The 27,115-nt window shown below is 42.7% G+C and overlaps 1 protein-coding gene across 1 annotated transcript in view; it reads left to right on the top strand.

Annotated features, from left to right (window-relative positions):
- The window catches only part of FBLN2 (fibulin 2), a 104,826-nt gene extending 85,698 nt beyond the window's left edge, over nt 1-19,128 (top strand). The window contains exons 9-17 of the mRNA XM_074151448.1: nt 5,073-5,207; nt 6,674-6,811; nt 7,128-7,271; nt 10,324-10,452; nt 10,974-11,099; nt 11,717-11,833; nt 12,660-12,788; nt 17,061-17,184; nt 18,184-19,128. Of these exons, the coding sequence (XP_074007549.1) occupies nt 5,073-5,207; nt 6,674-6,811; nt 7,128-7,271; nt 10,324-10,452; nt 10,974-11,099; nt 11,717-11,833; nt 12,660-12,788; nt 17,061-17,184; nt 18,184-18,541 (1,400 nt within the window). The 3' untranslated portion in view covers nt 18,542-19,128. The remainder of the gene's footprint in view (nt 1-5,072; nt 5,208-6,673; nt 6,812-7,127; nt 7,272-10,323; nt 10,453-10,973; nt 11,100-11,716; nt 11,834-12,659; nt 12,789-17,060; nt 17,185-18,183) is intronic.
- The last annotated feature ends 7,987 nt before the right edge of the window (nt 19,129-27,115 follow it).

Below are 27,115 nucleotides of genomic sequence, written 5' to 3' on the forward strand. Positions count from 1 at the left end.
TATTTATGAGGATTTAATTTGCTTCAAAAAGCCAAGGCCTGAGCTTATGAAATAGTTTCTGTTTGGGGTACTTCTCTAGAGGCTGATCTGGGAGGCACCTGAGCTGCAGCCGTGTTGTGTGGTAACACCTGGGAAAATGGACCCCCTGGGGACCACTAGTGATTAATGAAAGATGCAGTGCCTGTGACTATAGTGTCATGTGTGAATGTATTCGCCTTCTTCCACCCCTGTCCTTCTCCCCACATTTATAACATTGTTTTTCTGACCATCACAGCTTTGGTTTTGTTTCTTTTAAAGCTCTATGATCTCATCCCATAAATGAGCATCATGAGGGCATGAGCAGGAAAGTTTATACAGTGTCATAATTTAGAGCAGAAATGTCATTTACTATCTTCTGGGTTTTCCTTAAATTGTCAAAATTGGATTTTTTTTTTTTTTTTAAATTATTATTTATTTTGAAATCAGAGATACTGGTAAGCATGGAAAACTAATGAAATTATTAAGTTTAAATTAAATGGCTGAGAGAACACCGCGGGAAGGAAGGATGCCTTTACAGAGCAAATGTCAGACTGTGAGATGGAGGATGGTATTTGTAGTTGGCCCCAGCCTGCATGGTGTGTGTCGTGGCTCTTGCAGAGCCTGCTGCATGTACCACGCTTCTGAATATAAGGCCTGCTGAGTCAGCAGCTGAAGGAACTGCCTCACCTTGCTTTCTGCTTCTGAAAAGCTTTCCATTTAATCCCCTGATGCTTTTCCTGGGCTATGCAGTAGGGAGATATCTCTCCTTTTTTACATCTCCCAGGAGCATTTTGGAACTAAATTAGTGTGTGTTTTTCAGCAACTTTGGCAGAAGGTGCTATAGAAGATGCCAAATGCTTCCTTTTATTCACTTTCTTCCTCTCCTGTCCTCTACCCCATGACATTATAACAGAGTTTCATTGTGACAGATATAAGATAAACCCCAGGCATCACTAGTAAAATGAAAAATACAACTCTCGTTTGTAAAGTGAAAAGATCCTCTTCTCCCTCGCTAAATAACAGACCTCTATTTCTCTAGTGCAAGTCAGGTTTTTACAGGTATCCTTGTAAATAATCCAGAAAACTTTGAAGTTTCTTTCTTTTTGGATAGATAAACCTTGGGTTCTCCCTCCTCGCCTGCAGCTCTGCTCTGTGTGTGGTGCCAGGAGAACATTTGCTGTATTTAACATTTTTCCTGCTTTTCTAGCCGAAGAGGAAAGCCACAAGCATACTGTGGTTTCTGTTTTGTTGAACTCCTCATTGCCGCCACATTCGCCTAAGGTATCCTCTTCCAGTTTAACTGCTTTTGTGCTCCATCTCCAGCTATCTCAGGCACCACTAGGAAAGCTTTGGCAATTTGTTTGCACGTCATTGTTGTTTTAATGATGTTACTCTTTGCATATTTTAGGGATGGGAGGAACAGCCTTTGCACAGCAACAAAACAGCTGATAACCTTTTATCTGTTGAATTTCCTTTAGTCAAACTGTGGAAGATTTTAATTCCAGGTGCAATCAAAAGCAGATATCCAGAATTCCTGAAAGCCAACCATGCATAATGAGGAGTCACCAGCTGTTTAAACACCTTGCACACACCAGCTTTGTGTAACTTTGTGAATAGATATTAAAATGTCTTTAGGCTTGAAAGCTCCATGTTCTCCAGAGATAAGAGCCAGGTTGGATCTTTTGAAATGTGGATTGCTTTTCCTGGTGACTTTCAGGCAAAGTCGTTACCGCCACCCACATGCACACTGCCGGGAGACTGCTTTGCTACTCTCTTTGCAACCCCCATCCAAATTTTCCCTCCCTCCTGAGTGGTCATTTTATTGCTGAGCCATAGGGACTGCGGGTGAGCACAGGACGAGTGGTTGCAAAATAACGACGAGTCTAAATAAAACAGATGTATTCCATAAAAGGAATTGAGCTGAAGTAATTTGAAGCGGAAAAAAAATCATGAGAAACTACAGATGTAGGGCAAAAAAAAAAAAGCCTGCACTTCACATTTTTATAAAATGTGCAAAAAAAATATAATTTTTAATGTCAAAGTATGTATTGAGAAAAATAGCACTAGGTAAATGTTGATACTCCTTCGCAAAAATGACAGCTTCTTAGATGCAATAGATATGCTCAGGGATTATTTATATATTGCTAATTTCAACAACAATTCCAGGGAAAAAATGAGAAATTAGTTGGTTACGTTTCATTGTGGTTTTTACTGACATAAAGTGAGGAATGTTGTTGCCACACACATGGGCCTAGTAGGTTTTACAAAAATTAACTGTGACTTGTTTTTAATCTGTTACTGAATTATTTTTCCTCTTATTTCTGTTTTTTTTTGTTTGTTTGTTTGTTTTTTTATAAATATAACCTTGCCCTACCTCACAGTCTTAATTGTGTTGGATGAAGACTACAGCTGGTCCCATGTTGGGAATTAACTTTGTTTCAAACTGGAAACCTGACTCATCTTTTTCCTAGTGCTCTGTCAAGCATCCTACTAACTTGTTGAGTTGGTTTCCAGTACTGAAGAGAGGCAGGTTATGGGCTCTCTTGATTTTATGGATAATCAACAGTGATGAAAAAGGGAGACAGAGATATTGTCCTGTTTTATAAAATTGTATTCAGTCTTCATATATAAAATATATTCAGTATGTATTCAGTAATCTTCCAGTTTCCGTTATTTTAATTTCCCCAAATGTGTTCTGGCCCGTTCTACATACTTTCTCGAGTACTCAGAAATTTGAAAATTGAATCAAAAAATTATAGACAAAATATGAAATTATATTAGATCTTTTTTTCCTCTGTGAAATCTTAAACTTCTTTTTACCTGTTAATCAGGTGGAACAATTCCTATGTTATTTGGGTGGTATTTCAGACAAACATGCTTTCCTTCCAGTGGCTCTTTTGACATCATGCTGAGCTGACTTAAGTTCACATGTTCCAGTGTAGTGTTGACAATTAGTTGATATGAGAAGGTTTGCAAGAAAAGATAATCTCAGATCTGTTGTGTAGCCAGGAGAAGGTCTTGGACTGGTTTGGATGCTGTTAAGTGGCTGTCCATAGCCATTTCTCTATAAAATTAAACCAAACCAAACCTCAAATTTATTTAAGAACTAAGTCTGGTTAGTTGGGAGGGGTCTACCACAGCTGCTCATATTCTTCTCCCAGCATGTGAGGGTGGGTTTTTTTGGATTTTGGGTGTGTAGTTTTGGGTTTATTTTCCCCCAAGACCACTTAGAATCGTAGAATTATTCAGGTTCAAAGAGACCTTTAGATCATCTAGTCCAACATCAACCTAACTCTGATAAAAAACCCATGTCACTGAGCACTGTGTCCACCCGTCTTTTGAATACCTCCAGGGATGGTGCCTCAACCCCTTCCCTGGGCAGCCCATTCCAAGGCTTAATAATCCTTGTGGTGTAACAATTTTTCCTAATATCCAATCTGAACCTCCCCTGGTGCAACTTGAGGCCCTTTGCTATTGTCCTGTCGCCTGTTCCTTGGGAGAAGAGACCGACTTATGAGACTGTTGCCGCTTCCTCTTCATTCTAATGTGTAGAAACTGGGAAACTTTACAAGAATTAGGAGGATACAACCCTGTAAAAGCTTTGGGGCAGGTGAGTACCTGCCAGTCAGTGGAAGTGGGACAGGCAGAAGGATCCAGCTGATGGTAGTGACCTTGCTGTGGATTAATTGGCTGGATTTGGAAAGCAAGGGCACAGCATGTGAAGAATATCAATGGCAAACTGAAAGAAAACAGAAGTAAATGAAAAGTGAAATGCCACCAAGCTACCACACTGGTCTCACAAAACTCGGTGCACATCACCACTTGGGTGACTTCTGCAGGAGCTGAAATTTCTTGGTGCTCATCTCCATCCGTTTGGTAGGAAACAAACTGACATGTTTTCTAAAACAAAAGGCTTTTAAAATGTCTTTTCCTGTTTTCATGCTCCACAAGGGGAAGTAATATATCTGATGTTGGACTTATCTGGGAATGAGGTTCTACAGCCAAAATGAAAATCTGATTTAAACAATACTTGCTTTATTGTGTAGTATGAAAACAGCTTCATGTGTAGAGAGGCTGGATGATTGGTAAAAGTTATGGTCACATTTGGCTTTTGTTAGCTCTAGAAATATTTCTTAGCTTTATATAGAACTGTGAACATGTAAGATTTTGTGGAGAATGGCAAGAAAGTTTCTCTTCCCATCTCTACCCCTTTTTATTGCTTTTAAGTATTCGCTCATCGTAGCATTCCTAGTTTTCATTATTAAAATAAGAAAAATCTGAATTTTAGATTATTTCATCTAAACCTATCAAAACATATAATTTTAAAGGTGTAGCATATTCCTTTCCAAAATGTGCCCTACATTCAGTGATCTGGCATTTAAGTGATTTTTTTTTTTTTTTTTTTTAAGGGAACTTTTCTACTACTCCATGTGCTGAAATCAGATCTCTTTCAAGATTTAACTACAGATTTACAAACTTGATTGAGCCTTCGGGACTCCTCTCTCCATATTTTCTTGTGTTTCTTGTTCTAATGATGTATTCCTTGGGAAATAAGTGTGTGACATGACTTCACGTGCAGCGAGAGAGCAGTTTCAGTGTGTATCTCTTGCAGCAGTTCCTCACTAGCAGCTCTTCTCTATCTGGCGTGAAGCAGCAGGACTGATACACAGCCTGAGCTAGGAAACCTGGTAACGAGCAATAAGCATTAATCACTTTCTTATTCAGTTGTCCAGGAGCTTTCTATCCAGTAAAGCAGAAGGTGATTATCAGTCCTCTGCCCAACCTGCATTTAATCGGTTCTGTCCATCCCTTGGCCTCAGTGCACCATCCACTGCTCGTTTGGGAAGAGGGGAGAAGGAAATATCCCTGTGATTTGTGTTAACAAAAGATCCTGGAATAAAACCTCTTTCATCAGAACACTGTAGCAAAGTGTATATTCACTATCTTTTGGAAGAAATGGTTTCACTTGAGCTTTTGATTCCTTCCAAAAGAGCAGGAAGAGGCGGATCTCGTGATAAATATGCGGCACAGAATTGTTTAACTCTTTCTTGCAGACATTAATGAATGTGTGACAGATACACACACCTGTCAGCGGAGAGAGCACTGCATCAACACCATGGGATCATTCAAATGTCTCCAGGAACTGAGCTGTCAGCCAGGTTATGAAATTAAGGATGGAGAGTGTGTTGGTAAGACAAGTGCTTTTCAGCTGATGCAATTGCTGTTAACAAAAGGGAGAGGAAAGGGATTGCAAAGCATTTTATTGTTGCTGGTCTGTGCTATCAAGATAGTAACTAAAAAAGGCTGATCATCATGGAAATGTTTGGCTTCATAAGCCCCTTCTGTACATACATACATTTATTTGAAATAAATTCCAGCGATAACTATAAATAATTTGGAAAATCCATGAAACCTTATGAATTAGGGTTTACCCTGATTTTAAAGGGTTAGAGAGATCTTGCTGATGGAGGAATTCCTGTTGGGTTTCTCTGGGTAGCTCTGCTTTTCCTGGACGGGGTGAACACTGTTTGCTGTTGAACACTGAATCACAGCCTGTATGGCTCATGGGCCTGACTCAGCCCTGTCCTTCCTGTGTTTAGGAGGTCTGTCTGCATTTATTTACAATTTGAATGGTCCTGGGGTTTAGAAGTTATTCTTCATCTCCTCCTTCTTGGTCTGTATAGAGGGCTCATCGGAAGGTAACCTGGGTAATCATAGCACAGCAGAAGTTGTTCTGCAGCACAGGAATATGCAAGGGACGTGTCCTGCCTCCCAGGGCAAAAGTCGGTCTTATTTACTCCTAAATTTTTTACACAAAGGGTTTCCTGACAGCTGGAGTAAGAGATGCCAAAGGAAAGAGCTTGGCTCTTGACATATAACATAAGGTTATAAAATAGAAATGATCAGAAATCTTGCTTTATGCACAGCTGTCATAAGTAAACCCTGGTTTACTTGGGGAGGCTGTTTGTGAATGTCTTGTTCTGTTGTCTGAATCTGTAGCATTTCTAACATTTATTGCTGATCTAAATTGCTTTCTGGTCTTAAAGTTAGATTATAACAGATTATAAAATTTACAAATCGTTTCAAAGTGGCCTTTAAAGTAATGACTTGTAAGAGAGACTAAAATTCCAGAACTGAGTTCTGTGTGCTTAAGTACATACATGTATACACGTGTGCCTGTTTACAAAGTGAAATCCCAGCCCTGTCCAAGTGAGGTGCCCTTTTAGTATTAAATTCAGTGGAGGTAGGTTTCTACTTAGAATTCCTGAGGTATAGAAGGAATGAGACCATTTTGCTTTTGAAATAGTGTTACTCATTTTATGCATCCTTATTCCTAGTTTTAATTTGGGTCTTCAGGATTTTAAAACTGCAGATGTTTCAGTATTTGTGCTCTACAAGAGAAGCTGTGAACAAGGCAGTAGGGACCTGAATCAAATCTGCTGCAGGAGCTGACAAGTTCTGAAGCCTGTGCAGAAGTGGATGTCCTGTAGAAATACATCTAAACCTCAGATTTTCCAACGGGGATGTTGTGTGTCTGGTTTAGATGATGCTTCCTAACTTCCTTTCTGAGAAATAAAGTTATAAACTAGTCATTAAGACCATTGAAAATTACAGCTTAACTAGTCACACTCTGGTGTTTTGATCTGATTGACAGATATTGATGAATGCAAGAGAGGAACTCATAGTTGTAAAGTAAACTTCGTTTGTCAGAATACAGAAGGATCGTTCTACTGTGAGTCAAAGCAGCGCTGCATGGATGGATTTTTGCAAGACCCTGAGGGAAACTGCGTTGGTGAGTGTGCCCAGCGATGTGCTTGTAGGATGTGCAGCAGCACTGGCCAACTCCTCTTCCTTTTAGCCTGTCCAAGGGGTGCATATTGACCACATGGAATTTTCCTCAAATCCTGCTCTGAACTAAATTGAAAAATTGCTGTCCTTTTAAATGTATGCATACTTGCATATTGAATTTGAAGAACAGCAGACCTTCATCAGCCTTATCTTTGTAGCACAATAAATTGAAATGAAGAAAAAGAAGCGACAGCTGGAAGAAAACAGACCAGAAAGGTTAAATAGCTTCTCTCACTATTCTAATTCCCTGTCTTCACCAGATATTAATGAATGCACATCTCTCCCCGAGCCATGTAAACCGGGATTCAACTGCATCAATACTGTTGGGTCTTACACCTGCCAGAGGAACACGCTGACGTGCAGCAGAGGCTACCACTCCAACGAGGAGGGAACCCGATGCGTCGGTAAGGTCGGGCTCCAGTGTCTGTTCATGAGCCCTCTTACAGGACAAAGTATATTTCAGCTCTAAAAAGAGGGTTTGAGTTACCTCCAGATTCCTAAATTTATTTGAGGAATGGGCATTAGCTGTATGTGTTTGCTGTCTGAGCGGCTCAGTGATCTGTTTGCACCGCAGGTTGCTGCACTGATGTCTAGGGGCTGCATGGAGCTCCGGGTGACATTGGTTTTGACTCTATATGGGATTTACTGACTTCCTTCTGGAGTAATTGGGACTTAGTTACTTTTTAAACTCATGCTGTCAGTCAAAACCATGATCCCTTGCTATTTTTTACAGTGTCTCACTGTGAGCGATAGGTTCTGAAGCAGCAAAACACTGAGTGTGTGGACTCAGGAGAGTAGCGCTAAGCGGATGTTCTCTGTAGCGCTAGGAATGGTGTTCCCCGTGTACATCCAGTTGTGTGCATGTTTAGGATAAATTCTTGCTTTCTTCGTGAAAAGAATGTTGAAATATTCATATGGCTGGCACGCAGCTTGATACTGATTTGTGTTTGTTCCAGTGTGTTTAGGGAGTTACTGACTCAGAATAGCAGATTTAATCTCTTATTAGCATTTGTGCTGTGAATGAGCAGACTCGGCACAAAGGAGTTGCAAGCTTGGTCCTTGGTGCCCAAGGCAGGGCTGGCTGTGTATTTTTGAGTTCCCTATGTTCTGTGTTACACGAAGTAGGAAATTATAAAACAATGGCAGGGGAAAAAATAAAGAGATGTTAAATCAGTGTTTTGGTTAGTGATGATATCCTAATAATTCCTACTTATGTTCCCTTTGAATAAAGGGAAGGATGAAAAAATGAACAAAAGATGCTGTTGTGATGTTCCAGGTGGGTGGAAGCCATGTTGGTCACGACTAGCAACTTGTAGCGAAAAATAGCCCATCTCTGCATAAATTTCCTCATTCTCTTTTTTGCTCTCTGTATCTCCCTTCATGATTTTACCCCCAAGACCATCCAGATTGTGTGTAAATATGTGGCGGAGGAGGAAATTGCCATTACTCATACAGCATTTATATCTTTAAAGCCTGATGAGATAACACAATGTACTGTAATTACTGAAATTACTGATGATACTTTGTCTCTGCTTCACATGATTGACAATGCTTCTAAGGAGCAGGTATAAGGAAGCTTCTCTAGTTTGATTTTGGGAAAACAAATCTTTAATGTTAATTGGTGATTTCTCTGTCTTTGCTGGCTGCACTGTTTGCAGTCTTTATCTTTTTGGTATTTTTTTTTTTGTCTGACTTTCTTTAAGTAGACAGAAAGCATGGAGAAGAAAGAAGAAAAACATATGGTCCTAATTTCCTCTCTCTATGATAAAGACTAGTTTCTTTAAGGCATTACAATAGCTAATTAGATTCCTGATTCAGATTTATTCACAGTAGTAAATACATCATCTGCACGTGTTTCTCCAGCAGAACTACACTTGTAGGGTCATCTTCTCTCTTTAGGGGGCTTCATCTCTCTTTAAAATGTTCACATTTTCTGATTTAGTCATGAGTTATTAAAACCTACCTCCTACATTTAACTGAAAACTACTGTAACTATCGTGAAATACAACACACTTCTGACGGTATAATGCCCTAGAACTAATTAAAGTCTGAACACAAGGGAATACATAATTTTGGACAAACTAATGAAATGGTTGCACACATGAATTCACTGCAAATAAAACTGCTACTTTATAAAATTGTCTCTGCATTAGAAACTTCCCTGTTTTGATGCTACCTCTGATCTTAAAACAAAACGTGGAGACAGTGTTTGAGCAGAAATCTGTGAGCCTGTCGGGAATCCCTTGCTTGGCGAGTGGTGTTTCCTGCCATCCCTAACCCTGATGCCAGCAGGGACCATGTAGGTGGGAATCTGTGCTGAAATATTCAACAAAGGGTTTGCTTGTGCCTCTCATCAGGGTTGGTATAATCCCCACTTTTCCAAATCCAAGTTTCTTTGATAAGTAACTTGCTCTCACTTCCCTATCATTTTCTCAGCAAGTGCCTGCTTTCCGGAGCTCTCTCCAAGGCTCTTGTTTGATGAAGAACTGCCCAGGAACCCTTTGAAATGAAATAGTGCTCAGATTTATGACTTCAAATAGGGCAGCATGGAGAACCCCCAGCCTTAGACTGCCATCCTAATTAATATTACATGAACAGGGATTTGGGTTGTAAAAGTAGTTGAAGATGTGAATTAGTAGGAAGGAAGCAGGCTCTGATGGCTTAGGAAATGGCAGAACTCCGAATACTTGAAGAAATACAAGTTTCTAAGGGTTAATCAGGCTTTTTGCTGCTTCTTGTCACAGATGGTAGCAGGGATTTGTTAGATAGTGATGAGCTATTTAGTCATGTTGCAAGTCTTGGAAATCAGCGCGTATTGAAAACTCTCATCTTCATCTGAGGTTTTTTTAACGAGATTGGAAGTGATGCATGTGAGTGGAGAAGCAACTGATTTGGTGGTATTGGATTTTTGGATGAGAGGCCATGAGGAATATCAAAATGCAAGTTGATTGAGAAAAGAAAAAAGATCAACATTGGGAAAGAGCAGAAGGTAGACAGCAGAAGCGAGACGGAAAGGGCAACTCGAGATGAAAATAGCAATTGCTTTAATTGAAGGGATGAGCAGAATCTCTGGCTAGTTCTTGTTTTGCTTTAAATGGCTTGCCGTGACTCACAGAATGGCAGAACAGCAGAATAGGTTGTTTAAATGTCATGGTTTGATCAGAATCAAAATGTGTTTACATTGAAATGCAGAATGTGCTGGGAAAGCTCCATTGCAGTTACACTTACCATTTTCACTTTTAAGATAATGTATTGCTTTTCAAAAGTTTGACTTAGAGATATGTAAAGCTGACTCTGGGAAGAGCACAGTGGGAAAAGCTGATATTCTTTGTTCTATCCAGGGGACAACCCCAACAGTTTCTATTCCTGTTATTTAATTAATTTATTTTGCTCTCTTTGTAAAAGTAGATTTTCAGCAGACTATATTTGAACTAATTGTTTTCTGTGGTTCTGCAGATGTGGATGAATGTCAGACTGGTGTACACCGCTGTGGCGAGGGGCAGATTTGTCATAACATTCCTGGGGCTTATCGCTGTGACTGCAAGATGGGGTATCAGTACGATGCCTTCAGCAGGAGCTGCATTGGTATGTATGGCGCAAGACGAGATGAAACGACTGATTGATTGAGCCCTGGACCTCAAGGCAGAATTTAGCACTGTTGTAGTGTGCCGTTATTAGTTCTGCAATGCGGTGCCTCCAAAGATAATGGAATCACCTCCACAACAGCTGGCGTTCAGCGTGACCGGCCGTTGAGAGTTCTGCCGCTCCCTGCTGAGATTTCGGGCCAGGTGCCCTTGGTTTGGTTTAGCTGCAGGTTATCAGTGAAGGTCATCTGCAAAGCACTTCCCTACGGGTTATGCTTTTGCTGTGTTAGAAATTTATCTTTCTGAAGATTTCACAACTTTCTTCATAAGAGACTATGATACAGCGTTTTGTATTTTATCACTACTGTACACCAATTAGAGCCCAAAGTCAGCATAAAACCTCAGGCTGCAGCATTCCATGCTCTGCAGATCAATCTCTGACACTTTAAAAAATGTCCTCCTGCATCTTGTTTGATGCTTTGGTTTCCAAGTTGATTGTATATTTGCTTTTTATGCTGGCAGATATAAATGAGTGCTGGAATTACCCCGGACGCCTGTGTCAGCACACGTGTGAGAACACCCCTGGGTCCTACCATTGCACTTGTTCCTCTGGTTTCCGCTTGTCTTATGATGGGAAGCATTGTGAAGGTACCAAATGGTTTTTTTCCATGAAGAAGGAATTGCAGTGTGAATTGAGGGACTTTAGAGAAGGAGTTGAGGTGAAATATAAATACAGTAAATCCATGATTTATGTGTGCTCAAATTTGCAGATATTCAATTGAACTGTCAGATGAGAGCTGACAGGTTTCTCTTCTTTCTTCCTTTCCCTCACATACTTTTTCCTTTCCTTGCAGATGAGATAAAAGGAGAACATAACAAAGAATAGAAGACTTTTCATTCAAGTTTTAATAAAGATGAAACTTGGTAGTGACAAAACTTGAAAAAAATTGATTTTGAATTGAATGGATATTTTTTAAGTTCTCCACGATTACCTATTTTTAATCAACTGTAGGATATAAGGTCTGAAACACGTGCTTGCACGTGTATGCATTTTCATTGACATATAGACATGAAATTCAGGTGCAACAGACATCCTTATGCTTCTTGGCATTCTGCCATGGAGCAGAAACATCTTGGGACAAATTAGTCCATCCTTACTCACTCTGACTGGAAGGGACTGGTAGCTGTTCTCAGGGGCAAGAAAAGGTGGCAGATACTGTTCTGAACCATTGTGGCAATGTCTGTGGGTTTGTCTTTGGATACAGATGTGAACGAATGCGACACTAGTCCCTGCAGCCAGGAGTGTGCCAACGTTTATGGTTCCTATCAGTGCTACTGCAGGCAAGGCTTCCAGCTGGCAGAAGATGGGCATTCTTGTAAAGGTAAGGCTCCTGCTTTGTCAGGTCAAGTTAAATATGTGTATACTCTTAAACAATCAGTGCTAACTCGTTAACAGTAAGTGTTGTTGAACCCTGGGCAGCACCTAATGCTGCAGGTGATGCGTAAGGATGATTCTGAGTTACAACCTGCTGCAGAAGCTGCAAAAGGTTACTCCAGCTGTTGGAAAAATCAGTTTATTTTCATGATTGGGGCTGGAATACGCTCATCTGACCATGGAACCGGTGAGGTTATTGTTTCATGGGACTAGGGCTTATGACTGAAAAAATTAGGAAGGAAGATATGTTTACCTATATTGCATCGATTAAAGCCATGGTTGAATGAAGGCTTGCTCTAACTTCTGCTGTGGTGGGTGAATGAGGGATAGAGTGATCAGAATGGAGAAAGGGAGGATTTTACCTGCTTTCTTGAAGTTACAAATGCTGACATGTACTTCGGAGAGTCTCTATTTAAGAAATGGTGAAGAAACTCATGTTCTTCCCAGCACAAGAAAGCCCCCAAAGCAATCCTAGAATTACAGAGGTACCTGAGAGAGTGTTTCAGACTCAGGTGTGCCCTAGGCTTATAGTTCTTTTCCCTAAGTCCATACTACTTGCAACCAGGCTCTTTGGGAGCGATCTTGTGTTCAGCATTTCAGAAATCATCATCAACTGTCCTAGAGCAACATCAGACCTTCGTGGTTGCATTTTTGTTTAAGAATATATTATAAATGTGCCAGATAAGAATTTCCTTGTGTTTTGCAGCCTCCTTTTCAGATTTCTCTTTTTCGTTTTTTTTCATATGTTTGTAATTGTGCTTTTTTTTCCCCAGATATCGATGAGTGCACACAAAGTGCAGGCATTCTTTGTACTTTCCGCTGCGTGAACGTTCCTGGTAGTTACCAGTGTGCTTGTCCTGAGCAGGGATACACCATGGCAGCAAATGGAAGAACCTGTCGAGGTAATGGGGAGTTTAGGAACTGAAAGGATTATATGGTGAAGCTTTAATCCTTGGAATGATCTAAGCCATTACGGTTACTCAGTCAAGTCTCCATTTTTCACATTAGTCTCTGTTAAAAAGCCAGCATTTGACAAAGTTGCCAAATATTGGTATCTGCAATGTCAGCTTTATCCTGTGTTAGAAAATGTACTGTGGCAACCCAGCTGTCAGTGTGAGCTAATTGTTCAAGTGAATTCCTAAGGGAGCCCACTTCATCATTCAAATTGGGGCACTTGATTACTTGCCTGAGCTGTATGTGCACCGTGGCACAGCAGTAAGTGATCTGGTATTTTTAGAGGTGCCAGATGTAGAAATCTGTGGCTTCATTGGGAGTTTCCTGCCCCAGAAAACTGGGAGAGTGAACGTGGGAGCTGGAACAGGGACTTGGACATCCAGAAGTCTGCCACCTAAGCTTAAATAAGTTGGCGTTAGCTGATGTTAGTGTAAATGACATGTATCCTCCTCCCACACCCCCCTTTTCTCCAGAATCATAGAAATGCCTTCTGGGTGTCTGGTGGTTTTCATCTGGTACACAGCTGTCTGATTTTGAAGTAAAAACCCTCCATTTCCAAAGGATGCACTGACTGCGTAATGATGATTGAAGATCTGATTACCTTTACGTACTCCACGCATTCCTGCCGTCGCTGACATGAACTACCAGGCATTTCCTGCTCTTAGTTTTTCAGGAACCCTTCACATAACTTTTGGTTATGCATCTCCTATGCTTAAATTCTCTTCTCAGTCGTAATGGCAGGGAATTTACACTGTGTAAATCATGAACGGCGTGAGCATACGTGGTCCTGACTTTGGAGCTGAGAAACAGACTAAATTAAAAGTAAAGTATTTTTAAAAGATTTTAAAAGCTTTTTTTTTTTTTAAATGTGTTTTTAAGTATGACTTCAGCGTGCAGTTATACCCACATGCATTTAAATTCTTATGTAAAAGTCACCTTTAGAAAACTGCAGCTATAACTCTCCTTGGGCTTTTTATGCTCCTTGGGCTTTTTTTTTTTTTTTTTTATTTCCCCCAGCTTTGAGTGCTGGCATGTTCGTTGCCACCTCTGCCAGCAGCGTGACTTGAGCTGGGGACGTCTTCCAGAGTCAGTCGTGTGAGTCACTGCCTTAATTGGCCGGCGCAGCTCTCCCCAGCCGGAGGCACCCGCTGGAGGTGGAGGGAAAGGATTTGCCGCATGGATCTATGGATCTCATTGCATTTTTTGCGTGGTGTGAAATCCTCCCTGCAGGCTCACCCCGTTGGGAGAGGGCTCCTGTTGTGTAGACTAGCCCTGCTAAGTGACACTTGGACAAGCTTTTCAAAGTACCCATGCCACCTGGACACTTAGATGGTGAGGCTGGTCTGCTTGCAAAACTCAGCGTGTGTGTGGCAGCTCCAGGCACGGGTGGGTAAGCTGGCATTTAGTCGGGCACTGGAAGTAACCCCCGGGTACAGACCTGGTTTTTTGAGCTCTGCAGGTTTGTAGGTAGAAGTTTGGGCAGGGTTACGTATGGAGGTCGTATATATTGAGATCTCTGAAAACGTGGTCAGAGAAACTGTCTGAATTGATGTCGGCTGTGCTAAACACAAAAAGGCTATATTGGTTTCCACCAGCTAAGGGTCTGGCTCCAGTTGCTCACCATCTGACCAGTTCTTAAGAGTTACTGGTGGTACATTCTTTGTACCTTTTTTTTTTTTCAAGCAGATGAGTTATACCTCATGTAATAGTGTCTAAACATATGGATCTTTTTGGAGGAACTGCCTGTGGTGTTTTGCATCAGAGCCAAACTGGTGAAGTGAGTGCTTTCATGACAAGGATTGCAATATGGAAGAAATTTTCTTTTCACCTAGGGGCACTTCTGAGAATCAGCGAGGGATTTAACTTACTTTGATTCTCTCCTACTTCCTATTGTGTACTTTTCTTTGCAAGACTTTTAAACCAGTCAGTTCCGTGTATGAGGTCAGTCCTCATCCCAGGGGAATGGAGGGAGTGGGAGGTTATAGTTTTCCTCTAAGAGTCTCTCTTCTCTGTGACAATTGGCAGAACTGCAGAGCCCTACACAGTCCACGTGGTTTGTCTGTTAGCATTTATTTCATTTTAAAGCCTCCGTGCGTTGTCTAGACATTTGGGAGTACACAATGTGACTGCGAGATCTTTGCCAGTATTTTCTGCTCAAGCTGGATCCTTGTTATTGCATCTGGTTTCCAGCATTTAAAGGTCCATGGCTTGGGCTCGTGCATATGTATTATTTAGGTAACCACGTTTATGCTCTAGGCCATAAAGTGTCTTTGAGCTTTAAGTGTTCTTTTTTGTCTTCTGCAACATTACTTCTCCTTACAGGGGTATATTTATATTTAACCTAAAATTTCAAAAATGCATGCCTTGTTTTAAAGTGTTGTTCTTAAGTTCCCATATTTCCTAACAGTCTGGTGGAGCTCACACCTCCTGGATCATGCAGCTCTACAGCAGCGGTTACTTTGCTTTGTGTTTGCCCCCTGATTTATCCAGAGTAACCTTCATGCATACATAATTTCTTCTCCTGACATAGCCCAGCTTTCCCCATTCCCAAAAAGTCAGTGTGAAGGTCCTGTAGGCTTTTACCATGGGTGTATTCTGATGGGATTTGTGTATTCCTGAGGGATGGCTTTTGTCACAGTAGGCTGTGTAGGCAGAGCCAGGGTGTCCCTCCATCCACAACGTGTTTGTTCTGAGGAGGGGAAGGTTTCTCTGCAGACGGGATGATGGGGGAATGATTGTTTGTTTGGGCCACATGGACATTTTACAGCCTTGTCCATGAAGAAGGAGCCATTACGATCAGACACATGTTCTGCATTGTATGGGCGATCTATAGCCGTGGCTGTCTTTCAGCCAGGACTGTCCCTCGTGCTCCAGTGCTTGCATGCGATGTCCACACCGTGCACAAGTCTCTGCACAGGCTCTGCCGCTTGAAACCGGTCAGATGCTTCCCTGGTTATTGAGCTTATCCCACGTGCACTGTCCTCACGGGCTGAACGGCTTGTTTAGAAACAACGCATGACATAGTATCGTGCTTAGAGTTAGCCTGGGTGCAGGGAGTACCAGTCACCTGTGAAGCTGTAAAAATTGGCCCATCACTTTCAGGAAACTATTCAAAAACGATCTTCAATCGGAACAGCTGTGGAAAGCTCACACAGTGGCTGCGGGGATGGACAGGTTGGCTGGTTTGAGAAGTTTAGAGTTCCACTGCCTTGGACTACCGCTATCTAGCCATTTTATTCTGTCTCCTTTCAGCCTGGGTTATAATATTACTTGCAACACATCTCTGACACCTCAGGACCAAGGGAGAATATGACAACACAGGTGATTCTGTCAAGATGCTTGTGTTTGGTTTGAACCAAACGTGTTCATGTTTGGGTTTTATTGCAGTGGGAAATGGGATCTTGGGTTTTGAGAACTTTTTTCCCTTCTCATGTTTATGAAAGTTAAACCCTGTGGTGCACCAGGTGTGTTTGGGATGAGAACAGCGAGGTTCACAGGCATGTGCCGATGCTTGCAGAGTTACAGGTGAAGGACCAAACTTCCCCTGGGGTAGGTGGCCAGCCCTGGCCACGCATGGGGTGGCTGCAGCTGGCCAGGCTCTCTGCCAAGCCAGGGAAGGACTATCCAACAGCACGAAAAGGATCATAGGCAAGGATCTTGTAGGCAAGAGTGGCCTCCCTTCTTCATGGCACACACTGCTGAGTGGTCCTATCACCTCTCATGAAATGATAATGTCAAGGGAGGCAATTTTTTTTCTGCACAAGACGTAGGAACTTTAGCAGAGTTGGAATCAACATGATTTCCCCTGTTGCTCTCAATGCCAAAATGTGTCTGTGCACAGAGATGAACCCGACACCCCTCGCCTGAATGTGCATTCATGGGTGTTTCCTCTGGCGTTCTCGCAGTCCTCCTATGCACGGAGCAGGCTCAGGTGCTGGAGCGTACTTGAGTGGTGAAAAAGTGAGTCCTCAGCTCGCAGAGCCAAACCCATGGGTTCTTCTTGCTTCTGGTGCACACAGAGTCTCATAAACGTATGATTTGAGCAACCTGGTCTAGTGGGAGGTGTCTCTGCATGTGGCAGGGGCTTGGAAGTAGATGATCTTTATGGTCCCTTCCAGCCTAAACCATTCTATGATTCTATGATATTACAGCCCATAAAATGTGATTACGTCTTATTTTTGAACTTAGCATGTCTTTTTCCTTGTGTTTCTTCTCATTAGATATTGATGAATGTGCAATAGGAACCCACAACTGTTCAGCTGCGGAAACTTGCTATAACATCCAGGGCAGCTTCCGCTGCCTGTCCTTCGAGTGCCCGTCCAACTACAGAAAAGTGTCAGACATGTAAGTATTGCTGTCGCCACAAAGCCCTACCCAGTGGCTGTGGATTAATTAATAGTAGTGCTTTAATTTGCAGGTGGGTGTAAGTGCTTAGAGCTCTAAGAAGATGCTTTGGTGCCTGGAGCACATGGACTTTCCCTGTGTAGAGTTTCTGTCTGGTTTTGCCTCTTCCTTCTTCCAAGCCCTAGAGCCCCCATTTGCCCTCCAACTCTGCAGTCATCAGAGCTCGCAACTCTAAAAGGGCTCTGTTTATAATTAAGTTTTTTAAAAAAATAAGATCTTCTTTGCTGCTTATATCATTGCAGTGCCTGCCAGACTGCTCAGTGCACTGCTTTTACAGTGTTTTTGGGGCCCCTGTTTAATATTTGGACTGCAATTCCTCCAAGACGGATGGAATGTTGAGGGGGAGCAGAATGACGAGCCATTGCCAGGCTGCAGGGGTCTGGGAATGGCACATCCCCACAGCTCCTCAGCAGCTGAGGCTCAGGAGCCCCATAATCTCCCTGCCCATTTCCTCCCTCCGTGGCTGGCAGTGCTTTGGGAAGCCAATATTTTGCTGCTTACACCTTAAAACATACTTTTCCTGCCCTATAGAGTCGAGCAGCTTTACAAGTTGAGGAGCTTGTTTCCCATCCCCACATTGCAGCTACCTTTTTAAGTGTGATTGCTTTTATTTTCTTGGAGCACTGGCCCGGTGTTGTGCTGTCAGTGATGAACCACAGGCTCTTCTTCCAAGCCCCGTGCTGCTTCCAGTGTGACTCTGGCTCTTCCTTCATGGTGGAGCTTCCCAACGCAGCTCTCTGTGTCCATGAGCTTTTTCTTAGTGTTCTACTCTAGCAATTACATCATTTCCAAATGCTTTATGGGCACTGTAAAAGCAGAACAAGCAGCTGGTAATGACACAGCTGAAGTCTGGGACTCCTGTTTGTCTTGCTCTGAAATACACATATTTTTACCTGCTGTGACATGGACACTGAATGTGCTTCATTTCTCGTCTCTTAGGAGGTGTGAACGAATCAGTTGTTTTAATTATCTGGACTGCCAAAATACCCCGGTGCGCATTACCTATTACCAGCTGAACTTCCAAACCAATATTGTGGTCCCAGCTCATATTTTCCGTATTGGACCGTCGCCTGCCTATGCTGGAGACAACATAATCCTTACTATCAACAAGGGAAATGAAGAAAACTACTTCAGCACTCGGAGGCTGAACTCCTACACGGGCATTGTCTATCTTCAGCGACAAGTGAAAGAGCCTAAAGACTTTTTGCTGGATGTTGAAATGAAACTGTGGCGTCAGGGAACATACACTACTTTTCTTGCCAAAATTTACATTTTCATCACAGCTCACGCATACTGAAGCCTGTATTGACATTGGATTTTATTGGTGCTATGCTCTTTAACTGATCTACCAAAGCTTAATACTGTTGAACTGGCATTTAATGTATCTAGCCTTTATATTATTTTTCTATCATTGCTTTAAACTTTTTTATTGGTTGTGTAAATTAAGTTAATTTTTATCTTTTTTTTTGTTGTTGTTTTTTTTTTTCTTATGTAATTCTTTACATCATCATTTGAGAATGAGCAGAGGAAGGGTTAGAAAAGCAGCACATAACGTTGTGTTAAATGCTGGAACCTTTTCTTAGCAATTATTTTTAGGTTTAGTCACATCTGCAGGGTATTGCACTAGAGAGGAAAGATGTTCACTTGGGAGCATTGGCTTCTGCCACTAAGAGAAACCTTGAGCAATTTCTCTTTATCACCCGGACTCGGGGTTTGGCTCAGCTGTCGACTTCACTGAGGTCTCTGTGCTGAGGCGCCGTGTCAAAGGCCGTACGTGTACACTGGCCGTGGGCTCACCTCCTCCTACCGGTTTCTTTTCCTCTTTCCAACTTTCATAATATGTTGCCTAAAAATATATATGAATAAAAGAAAACTCCACCAGTGAAAAAGCCTATGATTGACTCTTTGCTTTAGTAGGACTACTCATACGCTGAATATTTGCAAGACCAAGGCCGTAAGAGAATGTCGTGCTTTAGGGTAAAATCTCACAGTGCCATTTTTAGCAGTAGTCTTTATAGCTGCTGGGATTCCTCTCTACACAGACTCATTCTGTTTAGGTAACTCTTAAGTGCAGATTAGATGCATTATAATTCTTAAAGGAACATCAAAGAGAAACATGGAAATAATGAAATAATCGATTGCTGCTCCTTATTTCAAGCTTGGGTGTGCCACTGAGGAAGCACTTGCGATTTTAAATAAACAAAAAGGGGAGTTGCTTCTCTTCTTCAGGAAAATTGCCTCAGTTGTGTTACTAAATGACGGAGAGGAAAATGCCAGTTAAATCGGGGGTTTGTGTTATGCCATTTAGAAAATAACATAACCTAAGTTTTGAGCTGGATTTCCTCTAGTTCTACAGGAAGCTGGATGAGGTCCAAAGCTGAAGGCCAGATGTAGCAAAGTGTAGTATAATCGAAGTATTTGTTAGAATTTAGAAATGAATATCAGAACTTCTTTATGGCTGTTTTCTTTTTTTTTTTTTTTCCTCCTCCTTCCCAAAAAAAGCAAAAAAAGCTCCAGTGTTGAAATTTTCTGAGCTTCCTTTGTTCCAGCTATAATTATTCTGCAAAATGTTTTAAAGGGAAAACATAGCTAAAATATACTGATGTTTACTACACTGCAGTTTAATCATCTGTTCTTTTCTACAGTCAATCCTCTTTTGACCAGTGTGTACACAAAAAAAAATGGAGGAATCAAATCTTATGGCTTTCTTTATGCCGTAATCAACAGTTTTATTATATGGTAAATTATTTGTTGGAACTGCATCTTAAAACCTTGTAGACACCACCTGTATGGTGAGAGGGGAGATGTACTGTATTCACTGTATCCCAAAGGCCGATTTCTGCCACTTCAAGTCACTGCTTTAATTTGGACTCTCTTTTTGATAATAAAGTGCAAATCTTTCTGTATCTGACATCATGAAGAGCCATTACCAGGGAAAAATTACTGCTATTCCCCAACTTGAGTTTGCATACATCAAGCTTTTATTTGTTTTTTTTCTATAAAAATCATTTTGTAGAAGTGATCTTCTTCCATCCATCTCTTTGTTTCCCATAGTTAACAGTTTCCTAAGCATTTAGCAGGGAAGTGCCAACGGAGAAACACATGTTTATGCGATTTGTCATTTCAGTTAATGCATATCTTCCAGCTCCAGGCCTGGCAAGATGAGGAGGCGGCAGCGGCAGGGAGGAGGAGAGCCTTCCCCATTCACTACGCGCTGTAGGGGTTGAGTGGCGATACATGTCTTCATGCCCCAGTGGGGCACATCAAGAGTCACGGAAACCCAGTGTTTTCCATCAGCATTACTATTTATTGAGTGTAAATGATATTCAGGCCTCGACAGTCCTTCTTGTCAGAGAACAAACAGACAAGCCATTTGTTACGTGGAGACCTTTCGCTGACTGAAACCAGACACAGTCAATCATATTAAGGATCTGGCAGTTTCTAACACCAGCTTCTCATTTTCTAGACAGGTAATTGATGAGGAAAGTTTCAGGAAAGGCTTTGCATACTATTATAAGTAAAATGCTATGTTATGAAAAACATGTCTTCATCAGCACTGTGTCCAGGAGACATCCAAAAAGATTAGAAGTAGTTGTTTGGCGCAACTGGTCAAAGCAAAGGAAAGGCTTATGGTAGATAATTTCACATTCTTCTGTTCCAAAAATAACCAGAGGAATCTTTTACCAACCCAAAGGGTTTGGCCTGTCAGTTCTAGTAGGAGCCGCAGTGCAGGGACTCCTGCATCCTTTGCCTTTTCTGAGGACAGTGCTAATGATGGAACTTGAACCCAAAGACCCACTGACAGCCAAGGATGTTCTTCCACTTGGTCACGATGGCTTTGGGCTGGAATTTTTGTCTCCTTCAACTGCTGTAGCTCCTGCAAGGCCCAGTTTCCACCTCCAGTAATGCTCCTTCCGCTTTATTTGCTGGTAACCTGGTGCATCCACTCACACACAAGAGGTCTTGGTGAGAAGAGCTCAGGCCTGGACTGTACCTTTGTGGCCTCTTACGCTTTCTTCAAACAGTGATAGCTTTATTGAATTCTCTCTTGAACAGCCATATATTTCTTTCTCTCTCTGTTTTTTTTTTTTTTCTTTCTCCACTTCTAATAAGTGAGTTAAGTAGCTTTTTTTCCCCCTCTTGGCTTCTTCGGGGCCCTCCCCAACCCTTGCCTCTTTGAGGTGAATTAGGAACAGCTACCCAAGAACTATGTGAGCTGATAAATTCACCAGGAAGACAACAGCTGCAAACTTAATACAGAACTATAGTTTACTTGGGGCACATGATTATCTGTGTGTAAAAACTCAGGTTATTAGTATGTTCCCAAAATTGGAAATGGCCTTTATGTGACCTGTCTGAAAGACGCCTGCTCTGCTGGGCTTTGCAGGTGACCTGCTCCTGCCTCTATGAAATGTGGCCTCCCTGGACTTGGCTGTTGTGTCCCTCAGGAGATCCAGTGATCCCAGAGTCTGAGGAACATCAAGTGTATCACTGGAAGGAGGAAGAAATTAAAGCCTGTGTGTTTGCTGGAAATTTGAATGGGTCTATTACAGTATGAAACATCAAGTTTTCTGTTGACTGGAATTTACATAACAGAGTTGAAATAGCAGTAGATGGGTGAGAAAGATGTTTTTACCTAATATTTGGAATTGTTTCCTTTCTGCACCGGGGAGGAAGGGTTTTACAGTCTCTTGGGATGTGAAAAACACATCAATGTGGATTACTGCAGGTGCTGACTAGTCTGTGCTTTCCTTTGTGAGCCTGATGGAGAGACAATGCAGCTGGGGTCTTGCTCCTGCTCCTCATGCTGGAGGACCAGAGCATGGCGTGCCTGTCACAGGAGGGTGAGCTGTTAACTCTAGCGGGCCAGAATTCTTCTGTTAGCTCCAAGATCCCACAAACACAACTTCAATCACATTTATTTTTCTTCTCCTTTATATCAGTTATTCCTTTCTCTAATGATTTAGGACAGAAGCAGATTTCAAACTTAGAGTTTTGTGCTTTGGATCATCCTTTGAGGTTCAAGCTGTAGTAAGGACATACTACAAGCAGAGCATAAGAGAGTCTCTTCTGCAAAGGTCCCATTTGAAATGCCTGATACTGGTATTTCAGCACAGGTGTTGGTATTTCAGAGAGCAGGGGAGAAGCTGATCCCCCTCCTCACCCCTCTGCCCTTAGAGGGAGTTGCTGGGGAGACTGCTGCCAGCTGGTGGGACTTTGCCCCTCAGGGTAGATGCTCAGCACCTGGCACCACTCAGCTCTTGGGTGGAACTGGGCCCCTGGTGAGGGGCCATTTCTTCCCTGCACCCGCTGGCTCATGGCTTGTGGTTGCGCCTTTCCTCATTTACTGGGGGCTGCAGGGCTTGGGAAAATGCTGCTCTTCACAGCCCAGCCAGAAACAAGAGTGTGGAAAACTGCATGCAGGAGATGGAAAGCGAAGGAGCGGAACAGTGAACTCAGACAATGGAAATAAAGTAAGATTTTGCAGTTCTCTGGTACGGTGGTAGGCGGTTATAGGGCTGACTGTGGGGTTTTGTGTGGTCCTGGTGTAAAGTCTGGTGTAGGTGATTAAAATCGGTGTCCTTTGTGTGGGGATGAGTTTTGTGTTTCCCCTCAGACCTTTGCAAGGTGAGGAGGTGCTTTCACCTGGTTTGCAGGACTCGGGGAATCTCCTGGAGATTCTCTGTCTCCCTCCTTATTCTCTGGAGCTCATGTGAGAGCCCCTGGCTGTTCCTCCCCATTCACTTTTCTCTTTTTTTTCCTTCATCTTTCCATTGCTCCCACCTATGCCAGGAGGAAGAGAAAGTTCCAGCTGGGGAGAACTAGGATTCTTGAGCAAAAATAGATTTTTGAGATTAAATAAAAAGGGAGGTCTTCCCACTTTCAGTGTTCTCCGTATCACAGAGACGTTTATTTTGAAGTGGCTATTGAAAACCAGGGTTTAATTAGACCCGGTTTGAGCAAAGTGAAACTGAAGTCACAAACTTGAGCCTTTTGTCTCCTGAAACACAATCCTTTCTCTTGCACATTCTCTATAAATAGCAGTCGATGCGTAGGGCTGTTCTAGAGCTTGGGAGCCCTCTAGATAAGCATCACCCTTCAAGGGCTCCTTCCTGATGTCCTCTGGCACAGGGGGAGAGTGGGTTCTCCCAGTTGCACCCCAGTGCAGAGACTGGGGGGGCTTTTTCAGGGCAAGATGGTGACATTGATTTCCCTTGAGGCTCCCATTATGGTGGGGTTAAAAATCCCAACATCTGCTGTGGATTTTCTTTTTATAGCTGGTTTTGGAGAGGAAGAGGATGCCACTGTGGTGCCCTGCGTGCTGTGAGGGGAGGGGTAGGAGGAGATCCTTTGTACATGAGTGAGTCTTCCGTGTGGTAGCCAAGAACTGTGCTAACTGCATAAATTCACAGCAGGATGTTTTAATTGCTCGGAGCTGGGGGTGGTGTGATGGTGGGCTGGAAGGATTGAACTAGTGATGCAGGGCCTGGGAGAGCTGCTGGGACAAGAAGGGAGGTCTGATCTGATGGAGCGAGACCAGCCCAATGGGACAGGAACCCCCTGTTCCTGGGAAAGAGTTGGTCACAGGGGGGATACCTTATGCTTACAAGTGATCCAGGGCTGCGTTAGTCAACATGCAACACTCGAGAAGGCGGATGGAAAGTAATTCTGTGGTAACAGTCTGTAACTAAAGCATTAAATCAAATCTCACAGAAAAATACCAGTTTCTAAAGAGAAACACTTGACGATGGAAGGGGCTGTCTGAAGGAGTGCGAGTTTAACAAATTGTTCCCAGTAGAACAAGTGGTGAACGCTGTCCTTGGAGGGCGGCAGATCTAAAATGTAATCTTATTTTGAAATAATAGCAAAATGGGCAGAGTCCTAAACTGTCCTCTGCGCCATCGTTTCTAGAAAGTAATTGCAGAACGTGTTACTAACGATAGCTGATCCAATTTAAGGAAAATACTTCCAAAATGGAGACCTAAATGCCTTGAGAGAATAGGAGAATGGAGGTGCCTTTCTCAGTGTTGATGAGGGTGTCCAATGGGCTCAACTGGGCTTCTCCATTCCGGAGAGGGCTTTTGGCTCCCTGGGATCACAGATTTACTGGTTGCAACCAGATGCACCGCAGAAGAGGATAGATCCTCCCCAGCATTGATGGCCAGGAGGGAACAATGTATGTGGAATACTTTCAATATGGGAAAAAAACCTGATAATCTTCAGTGAGGCACATTTGGAGTGGAGTGTTGCCCTTCTGGAGTCTGAATAAACTATATAAACTAGTGACACAGGGTTGATACCTTCCAAAGGTCACCATGGTGAAAAGTTTGCTATTTTGGTGATAAGAAAACAAATGTTCTGACCAACAGATAGAGATCCTGGCAGTGAGAGGACCTTGGTGTGTGTGACTGGGAGACGGAGGGGGACGTTTCCCACATCTGCCTGCAGCTGGGACATGGAGCAGATGGTGCCCACTGACCACCTGGTGTGGGGATGGTGGATGAGAACATGCTTCCTATGCTGGTACTGGGAATTTTGAGAGTGTCCTGTAGCTATGATGGAGCAGCTTGTACCACACCGGTGCTGCAGCCTCCAAAATGCTAAACAATCATTTTCTTCTTTTATGGACCTTCTTTGCAGTAGTTTCATAAAAGACTAATCCCAGTTAATCTCATATTTTGCAAAGGTCTGTTACAGTTAATCCCGTTATCTCTTCAGGTGCACCTTGGAGAAATGGCTTTTGCATTGACTGGGAATGTTTCAGACGGAGTTTGAGGTTGACTGATGCAAAAGTGTGATTCTGGGGTAATGATACAATATAGTCTAGAATTGCTGCCAAGAGTAGGGGAAGGGCTGTGCCTCTCCGTTAGTGTAATCACCGGCTACGTATCATCATAACTGAACTGTAGGTGTTTATCTAACTGGGATTTAGGGCATTTTGGGGATTTTCCCATATATTAGTGCTGCTCCAAACTGTGATTCACATAGGTGAGAGTTTGCGCCCTCCACTTATACAAAAGTAGCAGTTGTTGATGCGAGTAATCCCATTAACTGGGAAGGTTTGAGTGCTCAACTGGGATTTGGAAGAGCTGGAGTCTGTTCTGGGCTCTGTCCAAGCGGATAATGGGGTGCGAAGCAATGGTGATGCACTTGGCTACAACCTCTATGTGTCCTTGCATCCAGTAAAAGAGTTACAGAATAAACCCTCTACTTCACCCTGTAGCAGTACTAGCAACGGGGTGCTTTGGGGTTGGATATCTGTTGTTACCATGTTAGAGGCTGGAAGAAATCCTGCTGACTGTTCCCATCACCTGAGGATCTCCTGTACCGGTGGCTGGAGGGGGTGAGGCTGGGGCTGAGTGTGTTCTCAGGTGTCACAAACATACAGCTCTTGTGGGCTGGGCTGTGCACCACGGGGCATCTTCTGCTAACTCCAGTAGCACTAAAAAAAAAAAAAAAATTAAAAAAAAAACCCCAAAACAACCAACCAACAAAAACCTCAACCTCGATAACCTTGAAAATAATGATTCCATAAGAAAAGTACTTAATTTTTGTAAGAAAGGGTTTTGTACAGTTTCCTAACAGCTGTTGGCGCAGAGCTGCGTTGAAGGGAACGGACTCGGTGAAGTGAATTCACAGCTTTCATCATAACTTTGTTTTCCTCTGAGGAGAGGAATACAGAGAGGCATGTGGCAGATGCTTGTAATGTTGTTTGAATGGCATCTGGAAGACTGACATGTATCATGATGAAGGACACTTAAGAATATGATTAGTCCCTGTAGGTACCTATACTGTTGTTCAAAAAAAGTAGCTTTCAGCTTGTAAATTGAGTGATCAGAAGAGGGTGAAGGCCAGGACTCTGGTTCAGAAGGACACTCAAAAGCCAACAGAGAGTGTGGAGCTTTGTGCTGGGACCCCCCCCACCCCTCCCTCCGCCTTATGCCCTCTGTGAAGATGGTGTGTGGGGCGTTCGGTCGGTGGCGGTTGGGCTTTGGGGGGGGTTGTGTGTGTGTTTAGTGGCTTGGGTTGGTGAGCCTCCAGGAAGGAGGGAGCGGGTGTTCACATCTCTGCCATGGGTGCATTGTGCGGGTCACCTGCACGTTGCTTGGGTAGGGTCCATATCCTTTGGCACATGGTGCGGAGTTGCTTTTCCATGTGTTTTTTCCCTGTCAGGACCTCGCAAGCCCCCATTGGCCCCACTTCACAACTTCCCCATCCTTAGAAATTCCTGCACTTCATATTTGGTAACTTTGGTACTTTTAACCCAGTGCCAATCTTCATCTCTTCCTTTTGTGAGTTCCACTTGTAGCCTCTCCTCGGCTGGAGCTGCCTCCTGCTGGTTCTCTCGCTCTTACCCCATTGCCAGGGGGTTTTTGTTTCATCGCTTCTCTCCCTTTTAAAAGGGCACAGGTCAGAAAGAGAAACATCCAAAAATCCATCAACCCTTTTCCATTGCTGCCTTGGAGACGGCCCCGGCGTTAGCACTCGCTAATCCGCTGGCAGTACCAGCGAGCTGCCGGGCCAGAAATCTGAAGAATAATATTATTCTAAATTACACCATGGCTTTAAGCTGTGCCGTGTTGCAGGTTTGGGAGGCAGCTGCTCCATGCACTTCTGGGACTTCGCGGAGTGTGTTGTTGAATGAGTGCCCTGGGAAATCACTAATAAAGGATGATTTATATTTTCCCAAATTCCACTGATTATTTTTGTATTATTTTTTTTTAAGGCATTGTGTTTCCTTCTTTCTTGGGGTGCTTTTGTAGGAGGAATCAAACATAGAGTTTAATGTTAAATATTTGTTCCCACATGTTCTTCATGTACTTTCTTTCTTTTTTTTTTTTTTTTTGAGAGCATTGGATTGTTCAGTTTA

The sequence above is a fragment of the Numenius arquata genome, chromosome 8 (assembly GCF_964106895.1).
Source record: "Numenius arquata chromosome 8, bNumArq3.hap1.1, whole genome shotgun sequence".
Classification (NCBI taxonomy): Eukaryota; Metazoa; Chordata; class Aves; order Charadriiformes; family Scolopacidae; genus Numenius; species Numenius arquata.